Raw genomic sequence first — 16,864 nt, forward strand, 5'->3', positions numbered from 1 at the left:
GTTAGCCTGCTGATCTGGAGTTGCGATCGGACGCGGGTTCGATTTCCACTTGGACTGATTACCTGGTTGGGTTTTTTTTTCCGAAGCTTTCCCCAAGACAAATGAAGGGTACACGGGAAAAACGATCAAGCTCCATCAAAAATCGAAATTGAGTTAATAATGCTATCTTATAGTGGAAAGGAAGTACTATCATGTGGTGTAGCTAGTAATAAGAAATAATCGTTCTTGACATTCCACTACGTCAATTTCTATTAAATACATACATAACAAAGTATTAATTGCTTAAACTTTAAAATTCGTTTTTCTCGCAACTTTCTAAAATGGACCTTGATCGTTATTCCCGTGTACCCTTCAAATATCAAGTAATCCATGGCGAATCCTCGGCCTCATCTGGCCAAATACCATCTCGCTATCACCAATTCCATCAACGCTAAATAACCCAGTAGTTAATACAACGTTGTTAAAACCAAGTAAAAAATATCAGCAATACGTTTTCTTTAAAAAAATATGCTAAGTGTAGAAAGGCAAGGACTGTATTTAAGAAGTAAAAATACTGGAGTTACGTAATTGCCAAGAACAATGTTGAAGGCCAACCTTATAACAGATTCGTGACTCTAAAAATAATATACAAATATACCTAGTACATAAACCAGATATTCTTCCTCTAATGAGCACCACAGAAGCATACACACCGATATAAAGATAAACGTAAAACTAATAATGTGTAATTTTATTCTTTCGCTGTGATTCTTCAGAAAAAATGAACATTTCTCCCCAGATATATATTATTAGTTTTATGTTTATGTCTTGTCTATGCTTCTGTGGTTCATTATATAATAATAATAATAATAATAATAAAAATAGTCCGTTGCGCCACATCTCTTGAAAGGCCCAGACCGACCAGCCGAAGCAGAAGTGGACGATCATCCAACCAGAATTGAGGTATCGTGTGGTTAACACGATGATCCCCCCCCCCAAGCCGTTATAGCTGGTTTTCGCAAATGGATGTCGCTACCTATCGTAGCTGTCCAAGTGCATCACGATGCTGGGTGGGCACCGGTCCCATACACTGGCCGAAATTTCATGAGAAAATTTCTTTCCCCATGAGGACTCGAACCAGCGCGCATTCCGTAACGCGAGTATTAGACAGGATTCCTTAGACTACGACGCCGCCGTGAAAGGGGTATAAGTACACTAATTTTAAGAACAGAATCTTTAGGTTGAAGTAACCATAAAGTCAAATGTCATTGTGATGTGAATAACGGTTTAGCCGAGGGGGGGGGGGGGGAGGAGATTTGTGTGTGAACTTTGAATCCCATTTCTGGTAAAACTATTGAGTACTGAGACGTATGAACGGTAAGATATCAACGCGAAGAACAAGCCGAAAAGAATATTCGTTTGTTAATTCTTCGAAAAAAAAAACGCTTCATTTGTGCACTAACGTACAAAATTAATTGATTAAAAACGCATTTACGATGTGACGGAACCTTCAGGGAAATCTGGCATCGCTGCACCTAAGGGTTGCTCGGCAAGTATACATTGTTTATCTGCATTTTACTTTGCAGACTACATTGTTATTCCAAATTCTGTCTTTACACAGTATTATACTATCATATTATTCAAAGCATATCAGATATGTTGCGTCGTTACTGATGAAATGTTGACATAAATTCACATTTTCAGCAGTCCAATATTTCCTCTCGTGTTGTATGGACAGCGAGTGCTCTAAGGTGTCATCAGTAATATTCTCATGTCTCTCAGGCTGATTACCTAGTTCGGTTTTTCCGAGGTTTTCTCCAACTGTTAGACGAATGTCAGGTAATCCCATGGCGAATCCTTTAGATTTCTGGCCAAACTATTTTCTTGCTATCACCAATTCCATCTACACTATATAAGCACGCGGTTGATACAGCGTCATTAAATAACCAATAAAAGAACTTCACCATACTGCTGATTAGTTGAATGGTTTTCAGCGCTTCCCGATATTGTCTGAAATCTTTTTGAACTTAACTAGACTAACAGAGTGCTGCATCTGAGGTTCAAGCGCTCTGTCTTCCGTTTAGGCGATCTGGGTTCGATCCTCGACCAGGACGTGATGGAATTTGGAATGGACAAAGAGGATTTACTCGGTGTGCTGCCGTTTCCCTCTTTCATTCCACCAACACACTCCACCTTCACCTCATTCCATTTATCATTTGCAGTAGATAAAAATAGACGGAGGTGAAGTACTACGGTTTTCGATGCTGATATAGGAAGGGCTTGGAACTATAGCCCTGGGGCTTATTAGGCTGAGACAGGATGGCTAACCTGTCAGCAACGGATTGACGAATGTCGTCCGCAATACCATTCGGACTTGGACAATTACCACAATGAGCCAAAACAAGACTGAAAAAATCCGTCCCGGATCTGACTCTAAAAAAGTTAAGCTAAGGCAAGACTAACAGCGTAAAGAATTGCACTTCCTAAGTAGGGTAATAAGTAAATTGGAATGCATTAGGCCTACCGACTCTGGCGAGCTGTTTGGCACGAATGACTAAGGGTGCTATTCATAGACATTTCGCAGCACGCGCTACGAGCGTGCTAAGCTAGCCCCGGCTATCCACTGGTTACTTGTACAGAATTCACATCATATCCTATCGCTAACACTGGTTTATGAATACGAAAAACGCTGATCACCTACCGAAAGCCCGCGCTGAAAATGTCTATGAATACGGCCCTAATATAATAAAATTTAATTTCGCCATAGGCGAGGAACTGCCGATACATTTTGACTGAAGCCCTTTTGTTCAGCAGCGGGGTTCTTTTATGTTGTGAAACTATATTTACGGTCCGAAGAACTTTTGCCTCCGCCAGAATAAATAAGTAAGTAGTACACACTGGACTGCCCAGGGCGATTTCTTATAATGTTCATCAAATTCTGTTTATATTCGATGTTTACCATTCGTCTTTTCCGGAAATTATGAGAGGTACCATGATTTGTATTCATAAACAATTCAGAATTGTAACGACTTAAATTAACAATTTAATCTAAAAGAGTTAACTACAAAAATATTTCGTAAAATTAAAAACTTGTCCAGACAAGGGATTTAGATAGTACAGCGATCTACAGAAAGTATTTGGCACAAAGTTGGAATTTATTAGGTACCAGTATATAAGTCTAATGAATGTTGTTTTCATTACACTTCACGCACCACCTAATAGCAGAAGTAATTAATTGTATCCGAAGTTAATCAGACATCCTTCCCATCAGCATTAGCGTAGTCTGTTTCACGTGTATTTCCATAAATATCTGTTTAATATACATACTAAAATTGCTAAGCAAAAAGAAAGGTGCGATTTACTTGAGGAGGTATCGTAGTTAGTAATACATAGTGAAGACATGAACAACTTCCCTTTACATGAACAGCTCTAAACATGAATACTTAAATATATAAAAGTAAATTAATTAATTAAAATTTAACTACTTAATACTGTACTGTACTTACTGGCTTTTAAGGAACCCGGAGGTTCATTGCCGCCCTCATATAAGCGCACCATTGATCCCTATCCTGAGCAAGATTAATCCAGTCTCTACCATCATATCCCACCTCCCTCAAATCCATTTTAATATTATCTTCCCATCTACGTCTCGGCCTCCCCAAAGGCCTTTTTCCCGCCGGCTTCCCAACTAACACTCTATATTTAACTACTTAATAAGTAACTAATATGTTATGATAGAATAAATGTCACATTGATCCTCATCATTTATTCTTCTTCTACAGTACCAGTACAGTTCTTGGTTGATGTTCATTTCATGCACGAATCTCTCCTCTATTTTGCAAATAAAATTTAAAAACAAATTTTTCAGCTCTCTTACGCTTTGAAGAAAAATAGACCCGCTTAGACTTAAAGGAAAAGTTCCTGTAGATTAATGAAAGACTTTACTACAGATCCTTTTAGCCAAGATATCCATAGCCCTTAACAAAAGTTTCTAGAGGCTCTCTTAGACCTATTTAGAACTAATGTTTCGTACATTAATATATAACAACATGGAACTTTTCTTGTGATCACAGATTGTACTAAGCATTTGTACATGTGTGTTTAAATCCATTGTTCTTTACCTGTGTCATTCAAATCACTCATCAGTTTCTAATATTAAACATTTCTTTGTTTCAGGCTCCTTCAGTAATGCCTTTCTACGGTGCCAATACAGGGCCCCTGCCCCCACAACCTGGTGGTATGGTTGATCCAGCAGGTGGCTTTGCCCCTCCCCTTAGAGATCGTTTTCCTAATTCAGTATGGCATCCTGCATCTGGTACAGATCCCAACAGTGTCGGTATGTAGCATGTAGTACAAGACATGCATTACATATATTATCAGTATAGGTACTGCAGTCAAAAAAAATGTAAGAACTGGAGTTTCATGTCTATATCTACAGCATTTAGGAAAACTGGGTAAGTCCATTTTCGGTCGAAAACGAGTTAAATGCACCAACCATTCTCTTATAATCAGATCCACGTCGTATAAAGACGGGTAAATAATCGTGCAAAATATGGACGAGTTATTAAGTACGGTACTGAATCTTTGAGGTAACTCACTTTATATGCACTCGTATGCTGAAATCTACTTACTTGATTCCGATCAAAGGAAACAAGAAAAATAAAAAAACAGGTAACTATTAACATTGTTCCTACCCTCTGTGATACGTATTTATACTACATGATAAAAGCGGGTAAGTCTACTTGCATGATTTATTAAGCGAAAAGCAAAATGTTATGTTATGACTTACGTGAAAATAATATTATTGTGACAACATTATGTGAGAGGTAAAGTGAAGTGGGTAGGCACTGGATACATGCATACATACATACATACATACATACATACATACATACATACATACATACATACATACATACATACATACATACATACATACATACATACATAATGTGAGAGAATAATAAGAATAAACGACGTTCAGTTCACGGAGCTAATAATAGGTTTGGTCCACACCTGTGGAGTAACGGTCAGCGCGTCTGGCTGCGAAACCAGGTGGCCCGGGTTCGAATCCCGGTTGGGGCAAGTTATCTGGTTGAGATTTTTTCCGGGGTTTTCCCTCAACCCAATACGAGCAAATGCTGGGTAACTTTCGGTGCTGGACCCCGGACTCATTTCACCGGCATTATCACCTTCATATCATTCAGACGCTAAATAACCTAGATGTTGATACAGCGTCGTAAAATAACCCAATAAAATAAAAATAAAATAATAGCTTTGTTCCAGCACGGTTCGGAACGATTTTGAACTGCCTGCTCATGCGCAGTAGCCCAATGTGTGTTCCAACAAGACTAGAACTGATTTCGAACCGATACTGAACTCCCAGTTTCCTGTTCCAACGTATTTCAGAACTCGTTCGGAACGAGTGAAATTGGTTCTTGATTGAGAGCCTTTTAGAGGTGTGTTTCCAAATTATATGTAATACGCTTTGTCAAATCTGGCAACCTTTTCATAAGGGGAGCTAAGTTTATATATTTTTTATATTCTGAACTGTTGACGCATGCGCAGATAGTTTAATCTGAAGGGTTAAAATGCTTCGAGACTAGGCAGGTTAAAAAAAAAAAAAAGTCAATTGTGAGTGACTTGGAAGGTGATTATGATATATTTTTTGACGAATTAAGTTCGGAAGATGAATATAATTTTAATATGAGAATAATAATTCCGAAGGTCTTGAAAGACCAGTTCAAGAAATGTTCCAAAACGTAAAATCCCGAACTAGTTCTGACACCGTACACAACTGGCGCATGCGTCGAAAGAAGTTCGGTATTAGTTCGGAACGCGTTCTGAATTGCTTGCTGGAACAAACCTTATAAAATCCTCGTAATTTTATTCTTCAGAGTTCCATTCTTGAACTAATTTTAGTAACAAACATTGTTGATTGGCCTTGCATTTGTCAAGCTGAAACGAGTTTTTATCTGCAGCTTTTTGCATTTTCCTTGTTGATATGAAAGGTGAATGAATGTCAAACATGCTTATCCGTGGGCAAGGTATAGTATACTTGGCGAAACGAGCATTTAATGAAAATTTATGTTTTTCACATGAAGTCAGTAAGAAAGGAAAACATGAGCACCAAGAAGAAAATAATAGAGATAAAAAATAAGTTTAGTTTTTTATTTTTATTTATTATTATTATTATTATTATTATTATTATTATTATTATTATTATTATTATTATTATTACTAGCATTAATATAATTTATTATTTTAATCGCAATTTATTTTATTCCAAATTCTTCCGCATTAGCCTCAAATTAGGGTTGCCAGAGTAAACTATCCATAAACTTGGTTGCCAGGTTGAACTATCGCCAAACCCAGAGATTTACGATGTCTATAAAATTTATTATTATTATTATTATTATTATTATTATTATTATTATTATTATTATTATTGGGCGTATTATCATTATTATTATTATTATTATTATTATTATTATTATTATTATTATTATTATTATTATTACGGTATATTTTATTTTGTATTGCAAGTTAAAGGATCGGTTAAAAATTCAGCAATTTCGGATTTGATTTGACGGATAATTTTTTTTTATTTTTCCACATAAAAAACCCTATTTTACATGAGTATGTTAGGGTTAAAGTTTTCTATATACTTGAGATAATATAATATAAATACATTTTTAACATTTTTTTTCTGTCGATGTTATGAATAAGAGAAATGTGAACTTAATTTTACGACAGTTACAACTATCAACACAAACACATGAGAAGTCTACATCATACATATAGAAAGCGCTTAATTATACGAAATACATAAAAAAATGATATCTGTAAATACAAAACATAATTGAATAGCAATAACATAGAATTTGACATGAAATAATACATATAGCGTCCATAAGTCAACAAATATTATGATACATACTACAGCAATGTGGAATAAACAGACATAATCATACAAACAAATATTTCATACACAAGTAAATTTATGATTTACACACATCCTTTTATAACATAGCATAGATGGACAATTCATATTACTTAAGGTTAAAATTTTCAAATAATACAAGAACAATATTGACACTTACAATTTTTTATTGATGTGGTTAATAAAATTAATGAATATTTTGCGACAACAATTTCTACTGAAAATGTAGTACAATGGCTTATTATAGCTCATATTACATTTATTTAGGTGCATTTCAATGCTGTATCTTCTATATCCATAAAGTGGGCAATCAAATAACAAATCTTCTACTGTTTGTTCACTTCCACAAACGCATTTATTTCCGTTCTCTACATTAATACGAAATCTCCTGAAATATGAAAGAAATTTACCATGGCCAGATACAAATTGTGTGAGAATGAAATCTGGTATAAATAATGTGCACTTTAAGTGGCTATGTACATCGGGGAAGAATAGATCTGTTGTGGTTGAGCCATTATTACTATTCTTCCACTGTGAGTTCCACATATTTATTATTTGTTTTTTATACTCAGCCTTTGCACGAGATAAAGGACACTTTTTGTATGCAAAATCACCTTCGCTGGATGCTGCTAATTTCGCCAGTTCGTCAGCTCTTTCATTTCCAGTGTGACCATCATGTCCTTTTATCCAAGCGAGACAAATATGGTTATTATATCTTGAGAGTTTGGTTCTTATTTCTGAGGCTATTGGGTTTAAATTGAATTTATCTTTAATCGAGAGCAATGCTGCTTGAGAATCTGAATGGATGTGTGAATCAGTTTTGTTGTCTATGCACCATATGACTGCTTGTTGAATGGCATACAGTTCAGCTTGAAAAACAGTGCATATTGGAGCCAGTCTGTATGTAGACGTGAAGACTTCTGTGTCTCTTGAATAGACGACAAAAGCACAGCCTACTAACTCTTCTCCATTTCCTCTCTGTGTTCGAGAGCCATCGGTATAGACGTGAAATTCGTGCCTTCTGTTGCAAGTTGTCTGATTAACAAAATGTGGGTACTTAATATTTAAAATCGTGGGGAGGGGGGGGAACTTTTCAAAAAGTTCCTTAATTTTAATGCAAGATTTGCAGCCTTCAGGAATTTATTTCTCCGTCAAATAAAATCCAATCATGGTGAAATTTTTAGGCATGGCACAGAAAAATATGCTCTCTTAAATGCATTTTAGTTACTTTTTTCAGGGTCTTACATAAAAAAGTCGTAAAATTGTTAAAAATTCAGCAATAATTAAATCTTTACTGCATTAAGAATAGACGTAGACCTACCTTAAAATTTGTATTTCTTGGAGCTCCTTGCAGATTCCAGAAGTCGCTTCTTTTCCAAGGATATTTTGTAGAATTTCTGTCAGCTTACGCTCAAGTTCATTTTAATACAAATTTCCGCTTTCACTTGTTCTGTTGACATTCTGTTCTTGTCACCTTCCACAAACCATTCATGATACTAAACACCCTTGCCACGCGTGTTACTTACTGGAATTGCTAGCACATGTCGCATTATTGTTAACATGCTAGCCATACCCGTGCCCTTCCCTGCACTTGTTAGAAATAAATATTGACTTCAATCTAAATACAGTTTTGTAATTATTTAGTGAATAATAGCTTTTTGTATGTTGTAAATCGTTTGCTCATGAATTATTTTGAAATTTCTATTTAAAACTATGAATTTAACTGTTATTATCATGCAGTACTTTCTGGAGTTGTTCAGTCAATTCTACTTTTAAGATTGATACTCTATTAGACCTAACAGACAATATTGGTCAGCATTTGAAATGAAATATACTTGTAAGAACTGGAGGCTCTTACTCTCGGCTGGAAGATTTCCAATTACATGATAAACCTATGCTTGAACTTTAAATGATGGTATAGAATTGACTTTATGTATTTCTTTGCACCAAACAATGCCCTTGAAATAAGGTGTTTTACTGTCTTATATTATTTAAAAAGTGTGTTGATAACGGATGTACTCTGATAAGCAAGTTTTTAATTAGTTGTGGGGGCTCTTGAATCTCAGGAGGAACAACTTTTACAACAGCGCAACATAATCTGTTTGGCTCATTACCTCATTTTTTGCATTGAATTTATTGCATAGTTTATTCATTTTATCTATTTTAACACAATTCAAATTAGTATAGTTAATATTTGGATTATAAGATAATGGAATGCTAAGCTAACATACTATTACAGCATTATTATCATTATTTACATTTAATTATTATACTTCAACATTAATTTTATTCATTTATTTAATTAACTGCTTTACCACAGGCAGAGCCTGATAATATGATTAAATATCTAGAAGTAAGTAGCTGATTGTAAAGCAGAACAAAACAGTAACAATTTCGAAACATTTGCAATAAGTTAGAATACTCAGTTTACCGCATTGCACTCTACGCAGTAAGAAAATGCTTAATGAGTTTGTTTTTGAACACTGTTAAATTCCGACAGTCTCTGATGTCACTGGATAGGGTATTCTACAAGCGCAATAGCGAGATTGTGTATGTTGATGAATATGATGATGTCTTATGTGTTGACATGGCTAGTATGCCGCTATTTTGCATTGTGTGTGAAGAGATTGTGATACGATGATAGATAACCGAAGTGGGAGGCAAGGTAGGTAGGTGTAGAAGTGTGAAGGACTTGGAAAAGGAGAGCTAGGGAATGAAAATTTCTACGTTTGTTAAGCCATAGCCAGTTTAGAGTTTGGAAGGATGGGGTAATGTGGTTAACACGACGGACATCACAGACGAAGCGAACATGAACACGTTGTAATTTTTGTGACTGGTTGACATTGAGGTCAGTCAGTAGAAAATCACAATAATCAAAGTGGGGCATTACTAGTGTTTCCACTAATATTTATTTGGGTGATAGCGGGAGAAATTTTCGAATGCTGTTTAAGAAATGTAGTATGGAAAGCACTTTTTTGATAATATGAGTTACTTGGTTATTCCAGTTTAAATGTGTATCGAAGTAAACTTCAAGGTTTTTAACACAGGAAACAAGAGGGATTATTGTGCTGTTTAACTTGACTGGAAGAGCAGGAGTTATGTTGCATAATAGACGTTGGTGTCCCATTAGGATTGCTTGTGATTTTCTTGCATTCAGAGTCAAACCAAACTTTCTGGTCCATGCAGATTTAGATTCAAGGTCCTCGTTAAGATTGCATTTTATGTTCTAGCATCATCTGTATTAATAATAAAGAAATGGGAAAGAAGAGTAAATATTTCGTTTGTATAAAAGTCATAATTTAATGATGTTGATAGCAGTATGCAGTCCGCAGTCCATTGTGTTAAAGACATAAGAATTTTTATAAGTTCAGCCTCTGAATGTTGAATGTTTGATGTTAACAGGAACTTGGACGCCGCAAGGTCAGTTCATGCAGCAACTGCCACACCAGTTGGAAGATCTGCGATACCACCATCATCCTCAGTATGCCAGCTCAGCACCTTACCACCAACCTCCTGCAACTCCAGGTAAAGTGCAGAATTCTTTGTCTGTTATGGAATTTTAACAACTTTAGCTGCCACGTCTAATAGAAACAATAGCAAATTTATAGAGATCGTGAACAGTGTTGAACTTATTTAAATAGAATGAAAATGTAGAATACTTTAAAATTCTCAGATTAAGGGTCATGTCCTGGCATTTGCATTATGAAAAGCGCCATTGAGGTCACTTAATATTATTACATTTTTAACTTCCATTCCTTTACTCCGATAAGTATGTTTAAGTGGCAGTCGATAATTTTTCCGAATATATAGGCCTACATTTAAAACTGTGAACACAAATGACATAAATAAATGTCACGTTTTGAAGATTCACTTTTAAGTAATCTCCCCTTGCTACATTGTACTTTTATTTGCATTAGTGCTACTTCAAGAATAGTTCTGTAAAACATTTTTGAAGGTCATCCAAAGGAGTTACGTTGCAGCCGTGATTAATTCCTGTGCTAAAGAGAACCTTTATCCTATTTCCGAAAAATAATTGTACCACCTGCATAGTTGCCCATTACTTCATCAAACGCTTTTTCGAACATTCTCAGAGTTACAGATACCATTCTCCCCAGCATTTTGACTAAATGTTATATATGCACTCTGTTTAAATGCTACATGATGGACTTAGTCACTACTACTGCAAAACATACCAACATTATTCATTGAACTACACACTAGACTAATTACTTGTCATCATTGAGGAATATATCGGCGTTGTTCCTCCAATAACTCCTATGTGCAAAATATAAAATTTTTCAGTAGGAAAAAAAAAAAAAAAACACATTTATTCATCCTATGGCAGCCGTATATAGGAGACTGAATTCTTACATTTTCGAAACAAAAAAAAATATAATTACATATAGGAGATTTTATTATTTGCTGTATCACTATTTAAGTTATTTAATAGAGAAAAAATCTGCAAATCGATAAATATGTCACATAGGAGTTATTGCAGGAACAATGATGATATGCATACTGGAATACAATTTTTTTATCCACTGTTGGGTACTTGACTAAGTTTCATTCAATCTAGCATCCCCATCTAAGGGGCAGCGTTGCCCTCAGTACATCATGGGAGGCTAACTACATACCAGCACTGCATGATGATTATTAATGGAGTCAGTAGTGGAAACAGGAATATCTCGCGAAAACCTACAGAAACACCATCTTTGCCCACTATAACTTCCACTTGAATCCACCAGGATTCGAACCCAGGTTACCAGGTGAAAAGCTGATGCTCTAGCTGTTCGGCTAATGTGCGCCTTTCTGGAATATAATATACAGCAGCATGGTGTGAACTCACTCCATGACATTATTGACTCCAATATAGTCTAGAAATTGTGTTATTTGAGATTAATTTAACATGAAGTTTCTAAAGGAGACTTTGGTGCTTACTGAAACTCTCGGAAAAAAACCCCAACTAGGATTTGAACCTGGGCCCGCTCATTTCACGGTCAGACATCCTAACCATTACTCCACAGCAGTGGACTAAGGCAGAATTAAAACTGTTGGGTTTAATTTCCTCAAATCAAAATAACTCCGTTAACTTATATGTAAGTGTTATCATATCAGCTCAACAGGGAGACTTCAGCCCCCCTTAGTCCCTCCCTGGATCCACTATGACTGTGTTATTGCTGTTTTAAGAATAGTAATCCAGTCTTTACTTACTCATTACTCGTGCAGTTTACCAACTCTCAGTTAATCAAATGTATCACTCAGTAAATCATCTTTGTTGGTCACATGACAGGCTATCAGCAGCAAACTGGATTTCTGAATGCAGATCCACAGTCAGCAGCTTCCTTCCAGCAACAGCCTCAACAGCAGCAACCCCAGCAACAGCAACCACCGCAGCAGCAACAGCAGCAACAACAGCAACAGCAGCAGTATTCGGCTCCTGGTGCACTGCCTGGCAATCGCCCACCTTCCTCTCCAGCTCAGCAACCCTTGACACCAAGGGGAGGAAGTGGGACATACTCACAGGTGCACACACCGCAGCCATCACCCATAGGCTCTGCGAATGGGCTCCAGGGGAGTCATGCTGGTACGTCTAGGATCCTACTGTGGGAACATTCCTTTTTGCTATGAAAGATACCTTTGACAGATATATTTGTCTCTCTTGTATATATAATCTTGATTTATAATCATTTCCTCATCCTCTTCACAATCATCATCATCATCATCGTTACCATTATGCTCTCTCTCTTCTTTTTGTAAATCTCTCTTTGCTTTTCTTTTTTATTTATTCATATTCCTTCTACTAATTTTCTTTTCCTCCTAATTTTTTTCATCATCATCATCATCATCATCACAATCATCATCCTTTCCGTATCCTCTCTCTCTCCCTCTCTCTCTCTCTCTCTCTCTATTTTGCCTAGCTTTTCTTTTCCTCCTACTCCTGCCTTTTTCGCCACCTAGAAGCTTTGAATTTAAGTGATTATCATTAATTTTAATATATCCATTAAGATGAAACCTGCGAAGATCTCTGAAATGTTAAAACATCAAGGAGCTACCTCTTAAGCCAATCACTATAAAAGCCTCAAATATTATAAAATCCAAGTGTCATTGAAACTGATATTCTTTTTCAAAAGCACTTACGTCTCAATTTCCTAATAATTTATTTCACTTTAGAAGGACTAATAACATGTACAGTTGTTTGTGGTGTAAACGTTACTTGAGCTTCTTCCTGCTGCGTACAAAGGAATAGCATGTGCCACTCTAGTGAGATCATCTGAGGGCAGCACTATTCATAATGGGTGTAGAGAAACAGCTGTTTGTAGTTCCCTTGGCTACAAGGATGGGCATGTTCTTTCAGCATGACAGAGCCGCTATGCATTTTAGCTGTCAGGTGACGTCGTCGTCGTCTTCTTCTTCTTCTTCTTCTTCTTCTTCTTCTTCTAACATAAGGGTGTAGGTTGCTACTGTAGCACATAGGCACAAATGGCGCATTGAGCACCTCATAAACTGGAAATCAACCCGGAAGACCGCAATGCGGTACCTCCTTTGTGATGCTACTGTGTTCAATTTCCTGAAAGATGTTAGATGACACATCATCTAAATCTCACATTCCCTGAACGATGGAGTAGTGGTCACGTGCATTGGCCACCAAAGTCCTCAGACCTTACTCCTGGGGATTTTTCTCTGTGAGGATGGATAAAAGGCGAAGTGTATATAAACAAAGTAAACACAAGGGACGAATTGGTCGCTTGCATTATGGATATTGTTGACAACTTCAGAAGAGCAACACATACTGTTGTCAATGGCGCTGAAAAGTGCACAACTGTTGAAATGTATTAATACCATGTAAATAAGCAACAAATATAATCATTAAATCATTTGTCTTTCCTTCTTGTCACTTGTAATACTTGTTTTGCTTAACATTCAAACAGTTATCTCCAAACCCAATGAAAATCGGACACATATTTATATGAACATAATTTACTCGGAATAGTCCATACTACCACCCCCTAAAATATTCACTATTTCTCCTGAATCACTCTGTATATACATCGGTATGTTTCCAAGTCTGAAGTAGAAGGAAGATGATTGCCTCTCCTCTTTGTTGTTCTTTGTATGCTCTTTTTTTTTTTTTTTTTTAAGGGCAGCCTAATATAATGTGAAGGGTTTGACTTTATTAAACAGACAATCCAGAGACAACCATTCTATTTAGTAATAAAATGAATTTACTGAAGTCAGACCATAGCTCCTCAGTGAGGACATTCTGTTTCATACCTCGTGCTTCATTCGAAGCCATTCTGATTTCTTATAGGTAGGAAGTGTTACTTGTGACACCAAACTGTCTAGGTAGTTGTACAAGGTGGATCCCTCTTGTTTACATCAGGAATAACCTTATTCATGACTTTGTTCTGTTAATAATGTGTATTTTCTAGGTAATGTGAACTTGAACAGCAACACAGTTAATGGACTGACAAGTAGCCATAATGGCACATCGTCGTCTACTGTGAATGGAGTGAATGGAGGCTCTGTGCATAGAACAAGTGGCATGAATGGGCAGTATATGGACACGTCTCCCAGTGGGCAGTATGCCGACCAGAGAGAGTATGTCAATGGCGGGAACAGTTACAATCCCTCACAGGTAATACTACCACGTCATTCTTCCGCAAGCACCATGTAAATTTTATGACTCGTGCCTTATTACAATTTTCTGAGGTGCACAATGCTGAAAGTGTAACTTCTAAAGACGAGTCATGCTGTTTAGTCAGGTGTCATTAAATCTCTTGTATGTCTAAGTTACGTAAGAGAACGAAATTGGTACATGACAGAAAAAAAATTACAAAATAAGACCCACCATGACCTATGGAAGAATAATTGATTAGTTAAACAAGATAGTTGTTAAAAACTTTGGAAATGAAAACATTAAGAGCAATGACTGGAAAGTGAAACTAGACAGAATCCTAAATGAGAAAATAAGAAACGTGTGTGAAATAAAACATGCAACAAAGTATACAGTTAGTAGAAGACTAATAATATAAAGGGATAAAATGGTAGAGAGGTTAGACTGCCCATTGAGAGAATGAATTTAGAAAGATCGTTCAAAAGACTGATGGCAGGCTGGGCATCCACATCTTCGCCTTGACAAGAGACTAGTCTTAAACAAGAAGGTGGGAGGGGGAGGGGGAAGAGGAGCCATTAAAGTCGAACATTTAGATTTAGACCTGACCAATAGCAAGTATGGTAATAATTCCCACCAGGCTTTATACAATAGAGAAATAAATCTGTATATCTTGAGTACACGAAGTAATCTCGTATTTGGGGGGGAGGGGGGGGGGCAACCAAAATGTGTTTACCATTTCTCTCTATAATCAACACTTCGTCATGTTATCATCAAAATAGTAAATTTTGAAAAAGAATTCTTTAGCTACATTAACATATTGTCAAAAGCCATAAAGATCTTTGCTGACTTGCGTATAGATATCACAAACTATTAGGCTAATGTTCCAAATAGAAATTATACTAAATTCACCTCATCTCATTGTGCCATTTTAGAAGACTTTGTCATTGGCACAAATCTAGGAACTCAGATGAATATTGTCTCATGGAACATTTTCTTTATGAATCCCATTGGATTCTTCTTCTCAGAAGATAAGTTTGTGAGTGGTTTTCCGTTTCTGTCAGTATCAGTGATAATTATGATTGTGAATTATGGATAAATTGTGGAGTGGTGGCAAAAAAAGTAGTACCCATGAAATTCTTCTTGAACTTGGTGGGAATTGAAGTCAGGTCTCTAGCATGGACAGCCGACACATTGTAACCTTTGGACTGATGGTGCGCCAGTAACAAATATGTCGTTCACTTAATATTAAAATTGTGTCTAATATAATATATCTTTATTATGCATTTGCGACAAAAAGTCCATAATTTTGGGGGAGGGAGTGGGATAAACAACAAGAATCCATATTACTAACATGGCTTTGTATCTCTCCTGACTCATAAGTGCTACATTAGTTAAACATTGGTTTGCCAACTCTACATTTTTCTCTTAAGTTTGTAGTTGTATATTTTAAATTAGATCCGATGTGGTTCCATTGTTAATAAATGCTTATGTAATTCTTTTCTGTATTCTCTAATAATGTCTATAATATTTTAACTTGCTCGTGTAATGTCATTTATTTGATGGTCTAAGAAAGTGTGAGAGCATAGTAGATCAGTTGGTAGAGCAACAGACTGCAGACTGGAAGGTCGCACCCAGGTGGTGACGGAATTTTTTTCTTCACCATAACTTCCAAAATTGATCTGGGTTGTACCAGTTCTTTCCAGGGGTAAAAAGATGGTCGGAGCATGGTTCTGAACACATGACCTCCTTCTTGAGCCAGTTTAAGAAAGTATGTGAGCTCTACCCCCATGCCTCTGTATACCATATGGCATCATGGGATATCTTTACCTGAAGAGGTGAAATTGGTCAGTGCTCACAGTTATTCTTTCTCTACATCTATCTCATTTCATAGTTTCTAATGCTGTTTAATGTTTGCAGGATGTAACAATGGCCCCACCTCCATCAACAACACCAACAAGTCGAAGCAGTTCTGTCCACATGGACACAAATAGTGATGGGTCGACAATTCCTAGTGTTGTGCTGAATAATGGGACAAAAACATCGGCCTCAGCCTACAATAACCCCACCCCCACCAACTCGAGCACTGCCAACCCTAACTCGACCGGTCACCCAAACGCCTTGCCTGGGTACCTACCCCACCCCCAAATACAACACCAACAACTTCAACAACAGAGTTTACACAACTCTAGTAGGTAGGTAGGAAAATATCTCTGCATGATGCCAGTGTATACTTTATTATTCAAGGATTATTTAGCCATTGTCAGAAATAAATGACACAGATGCCTGACTTAACATTAAAAATCCAACTGAATAGTCTGTTCTTGCTA

The 16,864-nt window shown here is 36.6% G+C and overlaps 1 protein-coding gene across 7 annotated transcripts in view; it reads left to right on the forward strand.

Moving 5' to 3' along the window:
- The window catches only part of Tet (Ten-Eleven Translocation (TET) family protein), a 546,910-nt gene that overhangs the window by 483,596 nt on the left and 46,450 nt on the right, over window positions 1–16,864 (forward strand). For 6 of the 7 annotated variants that reach the window (XM_069818171.1, XM_069818175.1, XM_069818176.1 and 3 more), the window contains 5 exons: window positions 4,156–4,315; window positions 10,325–10,447; window positions 12,213–12,506; window positions 14,353–14,558; window positions 16,455–16,729. In XM_069818171.1, coding sequence (XP_069674272.1) covers window positions 4,156–4,315; window positions 10,325–10,447; window positions 12,213–12,506; window positions 14,353–14,558; window positions 16,455–16,729 — 1,058 coding nt within the window. The remainder of the gene's footprint in view (window positions 1–4,155; window positions 4,316–10,324; window positions 10,448–12,212; window positions 12,507–14,352; window positions 14,559–16,454; window positions 16,730–16,864) is intronic. The other variant, XM_069818173.1, reaches the window with a different exon arrangement.

Source organism: Periplaneta americana, chromosome 2 (assembly GCF_040183065.1).
Source record: "Periplaneta americana isolate PAMFEO1 chromosome 2, P.americana_PAMFEO1_priV1, whole genome shotgun sequence".
NCBI lineage: Eukaryota > Metazoa > Arthropoda > Insecta > Blattodea > Blattidae > Periplaneta > Periplaneta americana.